Genomic DNA, 13,026 nt, shown 5'->3' on the forward strand with positions numbered 1-13,026 from the left:
CTACTTTTTTTTTTGGATTATTTGTTTGATTTCAAACAATTTATTTTAATTAATTATTGCATTGTTTAATTTTAATTAAAATATTTGGCCACTAATTTTTTTTCATAAAATGTAAAATTATAAATAATAATAATAATAATAATAATATTTTTTTTAAAAATAATATTACTAAAAAATTATTCAAATGTTAAGAAATTCATTTTAAATAATATAAATTTACTTAATTAAATTATTATTTTTTTGTGAAAGGAAGCAAAATACAAAAAATAAAATAAGGACGATCGTCCATTGCTTTCAAAATTAATAGGTCAGATGAGAGAAATACTTTTAAACACATATGCACTTTTTCTTATTAAATTAAATTTATGAAAAATCATAAGAAATTTTTGGATCTCACATTTTATTTAATGGTCTTCTTTCATGATTTTGTAATTTTAAATAAAATAACATGTAAATAAGAATGTGTTAAGAAGAATATATTAAAAAATGTGTCATTTTCTCTCATAAAAAAGAAGAAAAAAACATTACTTGAATTTCCCAAGAAAATGAATTAAAAAAATTTTTAAAAAAATAACGAATTCTTCACTATTCCTTTATTTCATTATAATATAAATTTTAAAAGTTATTATCCTATATTTTTTTTAAGATAATATCATAAAAACAAATGTAAATATTGAAGTTATATATATATATATATATATATTTGGGTCCTATTTTTCTTTAGTCATTTTTAATTGGCTTATAATTGAGATATTTTAGTTAATTTTATCAAATACATTCATGATTACATAAAGGCGTGAAAAAGTGAGTTGAAAAAATTAGCTATGAGCGAAAAATTTTTAAGCTCTTTTGACCGGTAACTAGTTTATAAGAGTTTGACTAAAATAAGTTTGTCTAATATGTCAATTTATTTAAAAAATTTATAACTTATTTTCATAAATTAATTGAAGTAAATTAATTATAGTTTATAAATTGTTAATTTTTTTATTCTTATTAATTTACTTAAAATATTTTTTTATGCTTTTAATTTAAAAACTATTTTTCTTACATGTTATTCTCTCTCACTCTCATTATTAAATAAATAAAATGTTTAATTTTATCAAATATGTTCAATTTAATTAGTTAGTTTATACACACTCATAAATTAATTTTATCAAACACAACCAATGTATTTGATACAGATTGTTTATTTATATTTATCTTGAACAATCATTTTTGTGATTTAGAGGAAAAAAAAAGGAAACTTTGGATGAATTTTTTATTATTATTATAAACTAGCATTTTAGTATGTGCAATTTGTATGATAATTATTTATTTTATATAACTAAATTTATAATAAATAAATATTTTTTATTATGTATTATATTGTAATTAAAAGTTGTAATAAATATATAATTTAATCATATAAATTATATTTATATTTATGATAAATAATTTATATTAAAATACAAAATTATTTTTAACTATTAATTATTTTTATAAAATATTAAATAAATATAAAAATGATATATTCAAAGAGATAAAGTGTTAAAAATTTATTGAAGTAAATATAAAATAATGTAGAGGGATATATAATATTTGAATGTTGAAGATACAATATGTTTTTTTATTTTAATATTCCGTTACTATTTGCTCGATAATAGGTTATTTATTTGATATGAAAAGTAAAAGATATTAAAAGTTAAGTATAAAATTCAAAATTTAAAAAAAAAAGTGAGAAATTGAGGAAAATCTCCGTAAATATTTTCGTTAAAGAAAATCAATTTAAAATATTATTGTTAAAGAATAGTTCCTAAAAGTAATTTTGAACTTAGAAAAGGATTTTTACCATTAATTTTTTTTTATTCACTGATTTTTTATGAAAGTGTGTGTGTGTTTATTTTTAAGTTTGTATGAAAATGCTTAAGGGCTCGCCTGATTTCCTTTTTCTTTTTGACAGCTATTTTATTTCTAAAAATAAAAAAAATGTTTGGAAAATAATATTTTTCAATTCTTAAAATTAAACATAATAAAAATTTTAAGTTGTTTTAGTTGGTTTAAATATGTTTCTAGTCTCTTAAATTTAAGACAAATTTATTTTTGATCCCTCAAATTTAAAATTATTATTTTTAGTTCTTGTAATTTTCAAAAATCTTGTTTAATTTCCTAAAATTACCAATAATATATTTGAAAGTGACAAATTAAGACGGTTATACAATATCAACTAGATTAAATATGATATTTTCACTAACGGAGACATCAATAGATAGATTTTATGCAATAATATTTGATAAATTTTTTAATAAAATTTGAATATAAGGACTAAAATAAGATTTTTTGAAATTACATAACTAAAAATAATAATTTTAAATTTAAGAGATCAAAAATAAATTTATCCTAAATTTGTGGTACTAAAAATATATTTAAATCTTTTTAATTTTATTTTCAATTTCTGTCACTCATATTCTCTTCCTCTTAAATTCTAAAAATTAACTAGATTTTAACTAATAATATCAACATGATTTGACACATAAGTGTAAATTAAGCATAAATAAGTTATTTAAAAAGATATTGAATTATTTCATTAATATGATTTTGGAAAAAATCACACACAAAAAAAATATAAAAATGAGATCATAATACAAAACATATCATAGATAAGATTGATGGATTATTTTTGTATTTATGGTGATATTTTTTTAAAGATGAATACGATATCTTATTATACATTGAAAATTTATATATCTTTGATATTATTGTTAAGTCTTAATTATACATCTTTTTGAATGAGAATTATTGTACAACTCTACTCATTCTTAGCACCATTGCAAGATAATTGTCCCCTTTTTGACTTATCTTTTGTGCAGATATAGCTAACCCATTTTAGCTAACAATACCTTAATACACCTCATTTTTTTGTGCAGGTATTGAGCTAGAGATTAGAGGATTGAAGATCTTTTGGATTGGAAACATAAGGAGCCAAGGAGCAGAGCAGAGTGGCTGCGCCGAGCGCAAGATGACTCCGCGCCGGGCTTGAGAAGAACAGAGCAGTGGGCTTCTAAAAGTCATACACGCGCCGGGCGCGAGACTCCACCACGCCGGGCGTGATCGAGGCAGAGAGTACCTCAATACTCTCTGGAACGAATTGCGCCGGGCCTAATAGAGAATTGCGCCGGGCTTGATCTAAGGCAGAGAATGCTTGAAAGGCTCTGGAAGACACTACGCCGGGCGTAAAAGTAATTGCGCCGGGCTTATAACGAGGCAGAAAGTGCTCAGAAGACTCTGAGCCGGGCGCGAAGACTTAGGCGCCGGGCGCGAAACCCTAATCTGACCTCCCAGGCTCGTATTTGAAGCCATTTTCGAGGGTTTCTCCCTCATCTACACATTGGGCGCGTTTTGGGAGCTGTGGAAGGGATTCCCGGAGCTTGGAGCCGTTCGTGTGTGGGTCTTTCCTTCGGTTCTTCATTTCTCCCTTCATCTCTATTTTATATTTACCCTCTTTGTTGAGTGGTTTCACCCATTTTTGTGGGGTTAGATGTAACCAACGAATTCTATTGTAATCCTTACGGTTTTTATGATATATATACATGTTGTTTCATTCATTGTTGTTTATGTTTCTATTCTTAATGCTTGCTTTGGATTTAATCTCATTGCATGATATAGGTTCCATTGGGTATTGGAAAATAACCCTTGAAACTAGCTCTGAAACAAATGCCTAGTGGGAAATGTATCTAGGAATGGAGCTTAGCCCATTAGTAGTCTTAAACCCTAGCCCGTAATGCGGATGTAGATATTGGGTACTCAAGGGATTGATATTCAGTATCCACATCTAGGCTCTTGCTCTAAGGGATTAGGTTTGACTAAACTATTGGGTTGACTAAGCAATGAATTTAACAAGAGATTAAAGATTCATTAGTTTGATATTTGGTGAAATCTGACCCCACAATCTCACAAAACCATAAAATCATTTCTACCCTTTCCACTCACAAACCAATATTTATTTACAGCTTTCATTCCAATAGTCTTAACCTTGAATTCACATGACAAATTATGAAATTGGAATTATTTTTTAGTCACGAATAGTCAATAAATGCTTATTTTACCTTCTAATCCCTGTGGATACGATATTTTTACTACTTGAACGGCCGGTATACTTGCCGTGTTTGAGACCGTTGATAGAATTAAACGAAATTTCAATTATAACAAAAGTACTTCAACGGAAACCTCAACAATTATACATTGTTGATTTTAGATTTAAATTGTAAAAAAATCTCAACTAATAAAAATTATATATATATATTTATAAACTTATGTTAATCTTTTTATCTAATAAGTGATACTTTATTTATATATTTCAACGATATCAATAGTGAAAATACATATTTAACATTACATTCTTTTCCTATTTTTATGGAAATGGTCTTAAAAAAAGTGTTGATTATATATAATATAAAAGTAACACTTTTATATATGGATAAACATGAAAATCTTTCTTCAATTGGTATCATATATCAAGGAACAATAACATTCTTCTTTTGTGAGAGTCTCTCTCACAAATTTTGAACTCATATTTTCTTATTAAATACATGACTCCTTAATTTAAGTTGAGATAATCCTTCTTCTCTTCACAAAATCCATTACAGTGGTAGATGTAGTTTCTACCAACAACAATAAATAAGTGCCATTTAATTAGCTTACACGTTTCTGAAAAACTCTATCTGTCTCTTCCGATGAATATAGTCAAAGATTTTGTTCCCACAATTTGCAATACATTGAAAATTTAAATTGATTTTCTCGTTAACTATAACATAAAAAGTTTGAAGGTATCAAAATTGAATCCTATTATTTTTTGTTAAAAAAAATTGAAATTGTAAATTGGAGTTAAGGTTATCTAATATCTTTTCACATTAAAATGAAGTACTTAAAGTCGCCCATGATATTAACAACACCAACATGACATTTGAATTAGGGATGACAAATATACCCGTACCCGCGAGTAATATCCGAACCCGTCTCAACTTTGACGAGAAATACTCGGTTTGACCGGGTACGGGTACGAGTAAAACTCGATATATTAAATCGGGTACGGGTACGGGTACGGGTACGAGTATGTACTTACCCGTCCCGTACCCGTACCCATACTCGTCCCCATTTCTATTTTTAATTTAATACTTATTTTTAATTTAATTATATTAAAAAAACAGGGATAGGGATGAGAATCACATACCCGCCAGGTACGGGGACGGGAATGAGTTTGACTCGCGAGAACGGAACGGGTATCATAAAACTCTTACCCGACCCGCCCGTTGCCATCCCTAATTTGAATCCAATGTAGATTGTGAACTCCCAGTTCTGGGGCATATGTTGGCCACGTCTCACAAATTAAAGCTTCCCGTGGTTTGCGTCACGGTATTCTCTTCGTTGCGTGCTTCTTTTTCCTTCAAAGATTTTGAAGTGACTAAATAGCTACGAGATGTGACATTTTCTTCAAGCTTTCAATGTTTTTGATGCGGAAGAAGATAAAAGTATTAGATGCCATGTTTCTGCCACAGTTCCACCCAAAAGATGCCTGTCACTCAAAAAAAAGTTTCAATGCGGAGAAGGGTACACAAAACATGAAGAACATTACCTGTTTCGGGTCTAGATGAATTGTAAATATGAAACCAGTGGCCTAAATTAACCAATAATGTTTATATCAGGGTCATCATTCACGAACCAACCTAAAATCTCTTTAAACGATTCCCTAATAGTTTTCTTCTGTGGAACAATCAGATATCAGTCGAAAAGATAACATGTGGGAAAGCATATTCCACGCTAACGTTAAACTACCATCAAAGGTAGTTGCTTGTAAAGTGTGTCATTTGAAACAGTAATCTTGCTCTTGCTTTTTAATTATCACTTTTTTCTGGTATATATATAAATCCACAGGTAGCCCTTTGTTGCATTGCAACCATTTGAACATTTTCTGATATATAGAGAGAGGCCCCACTCTGTCCCAGAGACAGAATTGCATTGCTGAAATGAAGAATTGTGATGAATGGAAACCTTTCCTAGTTATGATAGCAATTGATATTTCTTTAACCATGGTGAACATTCTCCTCAAGAAAGTCCTCCAAGAGGGAATGAACCATTTGGTTTTTATCACATATCGTTTGTCAGTTTCTACTATATTTTTGGCCCCCATCGGCTACTTTAAGGAAAGGTAGGCACCCTCAATTCCTTTCCTTTCATATTTTATGTAAACCAAAAGCATCCCCTATGCAATACGAGACTAATTAATGTCTTTAACAAAGTTGGAAATTTAAGACATATATAGTTGGATGGCGTCACATGACCTATTTCAATAATTGGAGTGTGATTTCATATGATAATTTTACTCAAATAGTCAATATCAATAGAATTTAAGATGAAATTTAACGTGATGCTAAAGCCTATACCTATTTCTTTCCTTCGAGTACTGTGTGGCACTCTTACCTTTTGGATTTTTTTTTTTATTTTTTTTTTATAATGTTAGCTTGCAACCAATTTGCAATAATGAAGGAAACTTAGAGAGATCTTAATATATATAACTGTATTTTCTTGCAGAAATGGAAGACCACGACTCACATTTCAAATTTTATGCTACCTTTTCTTCAGTGCAATTATTGGGTAATTAGTTACAAAAATACGATCTCTATTTGTGATTTCAATTCTAAATATGCATTATGGTTAACATGATAGTAGAAAAGCTCGTAATTAATGAATACTATCTTGTAGGGCATCCATCACACAATACTTCTTCCTTCTGGGGATCCAATACACCTCGGCTACCTTTGCTTGTGCCTTTGTTAACATGGTGCCGGTGATCACATTCATTATGGCGTTACCATTTGGGTATGAAACTATATATCAATACGTACACAACTTATTTTAGGGCTTGTTTAGACATAGTTCTTCGTAAGCATATTTAAAAGAAGAAATTGAAATAATTAATCTTTATAAGTTAAAATTAATTTATGTATAAATTAAAAATAAGATTTGGAAAAAATTAATAAAATGAAACTTCTACAAATTAATCAATGTATAAATTTATTTTAATTTATTGAAAAAATTATTTCATTTTTCTTTTTTAGTAGTGTTATAGAGAAGCTTATCATATCTTTATTTTTATTCTTTAACTCAGTAACTATCACCCCTCAAATTAATGGAGGATAAATTAATGCATCATCCTTTCCCTTTTATTTTGATTCTGCTGCAGATTAGAAACTGTGAACATCAAATGCAAAGGTGGGAAAGCGAAGATTCTTGGAACATTTGTGTGCATAGGAGGGGCATTGTTGTTGACACTTTACAAAGGGAAGCCCTTGTTTGATGACTCTCACTATCAATCTGCAGTTCCTCCAGTGGCCATGAGATCATCTGCGATGGACCAAGCCTCTAGTAATAGAATAACACAAAAATGGACCATTGGTGTAATAGCTTTGATTATGGGAACCCTCTTTTGGTCTTTTTGGTTTATTTTACAGTCAAAGATAGGGAAGAGGTACCCATGCCAGTATTCTAGCACTACCATCATGACCTTCTTTGGAGCCATGCAAGCAGCTATTCTTGCTTTCTCCACTGGCAGCAACTTGTCATCGTGGATTGTCAAGGATAAGATGCAAATAATCACAGTTCTTTATTCTGTAAGTACGCTATTTTAAGTAGTAGAGAATCAAATTTTGGCTTTCAATAAATAAATAAATAAATAAATAAATATATATATATATATATATATATATATATATATATAAATAAAGTAAGTCTGGATAAATTTTCGTGTAAATTCTTGTAGAAAGCTAAGATAAAATAGAATCAGTTTTTTTTTTATAAATAAAATTAACTTATTCATAAATTAAAAATTAATTTAAAAAAATTAATACGAGAGATGAAAGAGTTTTCATAAATAAATTTATAAATAAATTAATTATATCTTTTGGTGAAATTTATTTCATTTTTTATTTTTATTTTTCTTTTATGAATATTTATAAAAAAAATTATCTAATTTTTTTTAATTAATCTTTCTTTTTCAAGAAAAAAAATCAAAAAAGCCATAATATTTTTCACTGTGAACCAGTTTTTAGCCACTTTTTTAATTACTTTTTTGATGGATTTTTCAAAGTCAAATATACTTAGTTAGATGCTTTTGGTCAAACCACGGGACTGGCCGATCGAGTTTTCAGTACTATGATATGATATTCCAAAAAAATTATATATTCTTTCTGATTTTTTTTTTTTTTACAAGAATCAAATGATAGTGTAAATATATTTAATTTTTCACTTTATTTTCTTCATTTGGCATGCAATTATACTTAATATATTTGTAAATTTCTCTCTCGTCTTTTTTATCTATCTTATTCATCCACTTATACACTCTAACTTTGACATGCACGAATATAAGAACTGTATACTTTAGGAGACTATATATGTTAACAAAGTGAAATATATTATGTTTGCAGGGGATAGTTGGATCAAGTGTGTGCTACGTGGGGATGTCATGGTGCGTGAAGAAGAGGGGTCCCGTCTTCACTGCAGCATTCAGCCCTCTAGTTCAGATAATGTCAGGCATGATTGACATCCCAATCTTGCATGAGCAGCTTCATCTTGGAAGGTAAATTCTAAAACCTATGTGATAAATAACAACACGTCATTGTAGAAATTAAAACCAACATTTAAATGTTATCTAACTTGAATGCTTGTGCTTGTTGTTTACTGTTTAGTGTGGTGGGATCCATGTTGGTGATGATCGGGTTGTACATTCTTCTGTGGGGTAAGAGCAAGCAGATGGTACAGAATGGCGCCACTAAGTTCGCCCAAGAAGTTGAGGAAACGAAGGAACAAGAACCGCAAGTATAGCGTATATGTATATCGCTGTCTCTTGTGACTCAATGAAATCAAGTGCCACTAATTTAGTTATGTTTATCACTTCTAATAATTTCACGCACCTTTCTCTTGCGTCTCTGTGTTTATATCTATTTTTTACGCAGGAAACAAAAAAGTTGACGCTAAATACCTAATATTGATGTATATATTTCATTGAGTGAGAAAGAAATAGGAAGGAGATGTGATAAATGATTGTTTGTGATTGTTTGTGATAGAGAAGAAAGAAAATGATTAAAAGAATAATAAAAATAACAAAGAAATACAAAACAAATTAAAGGAATAAAAGATCTAATGTTTCCTCTCTTTAATTATGCAAACGCCAAACTTTGTTGTCGTGAAAATTTGTATTTCATGAATTAATACTTTGGGAAAATCTATTTATAATTTAATAATAATTTATAGTTAGAGAAAATAAATAAAATAGACGAAACTTATATGTAATATATATATATATAGTATCACAAAGTATTATTAATGTTGTTGTTTTTTAATGAAAATTAGAGTTATATCACTAACACATGTAATAAAATATTTTATTAAATATCAACACATATTATTAAGGTAAAATTTTAATTTTAATTAAAAAATAGTATCAACAATAAATATAAGACTACATATATGTTTTATCCAAATAAAATTTTCTTTACATATACGACTACACATAGGTTTTATCTGAATAAAATTTTGTTTTAAGAGTTCAGGTTATCTATTAAAAATAGAGGTATTTATAATTTATAAGTAACATTGCATTAACCTTTTTTAAGATTTTTTTAAACGACACATATTTATCTTTTAATTTTTAAGTGAACACTAATATTATTTATTTATGTGACGCATATAATCCTTTATATAAGATAATATCATTTATGTATTATTAAAAAAAAATTATTAATACAAGTGTCAATATATAATTGAACAAGACTTAATTTTTTACCCAATTTTAACTTCCAAATTATATTTTAAATATCAAATGTATTGTGATTTAAAAAATATATCAACTTCAGAAAATGATTTCAAAAAATAGATTGAAAAATTATTATTTCAAAATTGAATAACAATAAAAAATTTCATAAAGAAGATAAAGTAATATACATAATTCAAAAATAAATGATAGACATGCATATAAATTGATGTTTATTTGTTCTCTTTTTCTCATTTTAACTAATTACATTATTCTAAAGAAGTTGAGTGATTTTGAAAAACTAGAGAGAAGATATGTGTGTCATTTAAAAGATTTCAAAAAAGGTGACTGGGATATTCTCTGATTTATAATGACGCATTTGACAAATATACTAATATTATAAGTAGTAAATTGTATAGAAATCTAAGTTATTGAATCTACAAGGACTTGTATTATAATTGTTTAATGAAAATTAGGTACTAAGCAGATGATTTAATAAAAATCTAAAATTATTCAACAAGAAATATTAAATTTATTGAAAATAAAATAAAACAATAAATTGTGAAAATTTTAAATTTATAATAAATAGTCAGGAATTAATTCACTAACTTTTCCTCATGTAAATCCTCTCAATTTTTCATTTAATATTGAAATTATATAATTAATTCGACAATCCACGGTTATATTTAAAACTTAATTCCTTAAATAAGAAATTATAGGTTGATTAAAAAAAATATCAATTATTTAGTAATTTTTGTTAAACAACTTATATTAAAGTCAAGGACAAAAAATAGACTAATAAGATTATCATTCTTAGTAATAAATGTTATCAGTTTTTTATCTAGGTCGTAATTTTAAAAAAGATTTTTCATCTCAATTAAAAAGTATAGAATCATGCTTAGGTTGATTATACCATTACAAGCATTAAGCATAAGATAAAAATGATTAACTAAATAAAGACTTTATTAAAAGAAACCATAGATAAATTACATAAGTAGCTACCTCAATCTCCAATAACAGAGAATTCAATAGCTCATAACTAAGAATTACATTATAAATGAGAGATCTTTGATTGACTTATGATTACAAGAATACTCTCTAAAATATAAAATTATACTCATAAAAGTATTGATACATATACCTCTTGAAGACCATATTTTATAACATTTTAATGTAGGTCATTTATGCTCGTTTAGAGTGCTTATGTAACCTACTCTAAGCGAACTTGTGCGATTATATGCTCTTTGTTTTGACTCGCTTAGAATGCTTATGTGTAGTTATGAGCGAATTTTGCTCTCTTAGAGCACCTATGTAATTCACTCTAAGTGAGATTATTTGATTCTCCAGGGTTGCTCTCTAACATCATTCCCTCAAAGCTTTCTTATGATGGCTCTAAGTGAATTCCACTCACTTAGGGCGAGTAATCTTACTTGCTTTAAGCGAGTTGATGCTATCTTTATGGGTTACTTTCTAATTAGAGGACGTTTTAAACAAATTTATTTTGCTTAGATCATGTCCAATTGATCTTTAGAGTAATGATTTTCCTTGGGACTTATAATTTTCAATTTTTTTTTTTTGTGTTATATCTCAATAAAGAAAAAATATTAAAAATATTTAGTATTTAAACAATTAAATTCTAAAGTAAAATTTATCCTAAATTAAAAGATTTTATGACTAAAAACAATATTTAGAAGCATAAAACAAATTAATAATTATCTAAATTGAATAAAAATTGTATATGCTTATCTATCAATTATCATATAATTATATATACTATGTTAGATATATAATTAAATTTTTTAAACATATAATTGATAAGATAACTATATACTCTACGATATAAAAAGTCGTGAAATTTCTTAGTCATATTTATATATACGTTGAATAATTTTAATTTATTAATTTTGATCGGAGAACATCGATAATAAATTAAAACATATGTTCTTAATATACAAAGTGATAGCAAGATATTAGATTTTAAAAACAAATAATTAGTCATTAAAAGAATTTTTTCACTTTTCATGAATATAAAATTTGAGATAAAATCTTAAAATAAATTAGAACCCAAACTAACCATCTCAATTAAATATAACAAGTTAAAATATGATTTTATCCCAAACCAACCTATCCCATTAACACGTCATCGTTCAAGATCAAAATTAGTATAGTGGTTTTTTTTTTTAAAATTTTATTTTATGGAAAATAGTATTTAAGATGTGTTTATGATATTTGTACTAAAAATAACTTTCTAACTTATGAAAATGTGTTTAAATATAATGTTAAGAACATAAGTTACATAACAAAGGATAATAATTAATGAGACAAGTGTAGGGATGACAAATATACCCGTACCCGCGGGTAATACCCAAATTTGTCCCGACTTTGACGGGAAATACTCGGTTTGACCGGGTACGGGTACGAGTACGGGTAAAACCCGATATATTAAATTGGGTACGGGTACGAGTACGGATATGTACTTACCTGTCCCGTACCCGTACCCGTACCCGTACCCGTACCCGTTTCTATTTTTAATTTAATACTCACTTTCAATTTAATTATATTAAAAACTTTTAATATTTTTTTATATGTGATTATTTATTATAATATGAGATAGAGAAATAACCTAATTATAATTATAATATAATTAAAAAATAATTTAAAAATATTATATTTTTAAAAAAATTAAAAAATAAAAATTTTGACGGATACGGGTATACCCGATACCCGACGGGGACAGGAATGAGGATGAAAATTACATACCCGACGGGTACGGTAAGGGGACGGGGATGGATTTGGTCTAGCTTAAATTTTTTTATGGCCATTTATCTTATAACTCGTTAAGTTGGGTAAAACTGATTTATTTTATTTTATATTTTTATTTAACTTTTTAAAAGAAAAATAAAATAAAATAAAAAATCCCCGGTTCTTCTCCACCCAATACTTCTATCTTCTAAAAATCATCTAAACCAAATAATGTGTAAGTGCTTCACATTAATTAGTCAAATATCATTTTATATACAACGATTTAAACGAAAATACTTATTAATATACAAATGTAAAAATGATTAATAATAATTCTTAAGTATTACAAAAGATTGTACATTTTTATGAATAGTATTTAAATAATTATAATTTATGTTGATTACAAATATAAAGTGATCATATTTTCTTTCTTCAGTTTTTTTTTTGAAGCATATTTTCTTTCTTCAGTTATAGACTTACATATGAGATTCGTGAGCATGATA

The 13,026-nt window shown here is 27.2% G+C and overlaps 1 protein-coding gene across 1 annotated transcript; it reads left to right on the top strand.

The window, feature by feature from the left end:
• Positions 1-5,845: 5,845 nt before the first annotated feature.
• Positions 5,846-8,952, top strand: LOC109789059 (WAT1-related protein At3g30340). Its single transcript, XM_020347924.3, has 6 exons — positions 5,846-6,181; positions 6,565-6,627; positions 6,736-6,852; positions 7,217-7,643; positions 8,457-8,608; positions 8,718-8,952. Exons 1-6 carry the CDS (start codon positions 6,000-6,002, stop codon positions 8,851-8,853), a joined length of 1,077 nt encoding a protein of 358 aa, XP_020203513.1. The 5' UTR covers positions 5,846-5,999; the 3' UTR covers positions 8,854-8,952.
• Positions 8,953-13,026: the final 4,074 nt, after the last annotated feature.

The sequence above is a fragment of the Cajanus cajan genome, chromosome 2 (genome assembly GCF_000230855.2).
Source record: "Cajanus cajan strain Asha chromosome 2, NIPB_CcT2T_4, whole genome shotgun sequence".
Lineage (NCBI taxonomy): Eukaryota > Viridiplantae > Streptophyta > Magnoliopsida > Fabales > Fabaceae > Cajanus > Cajanus cajan.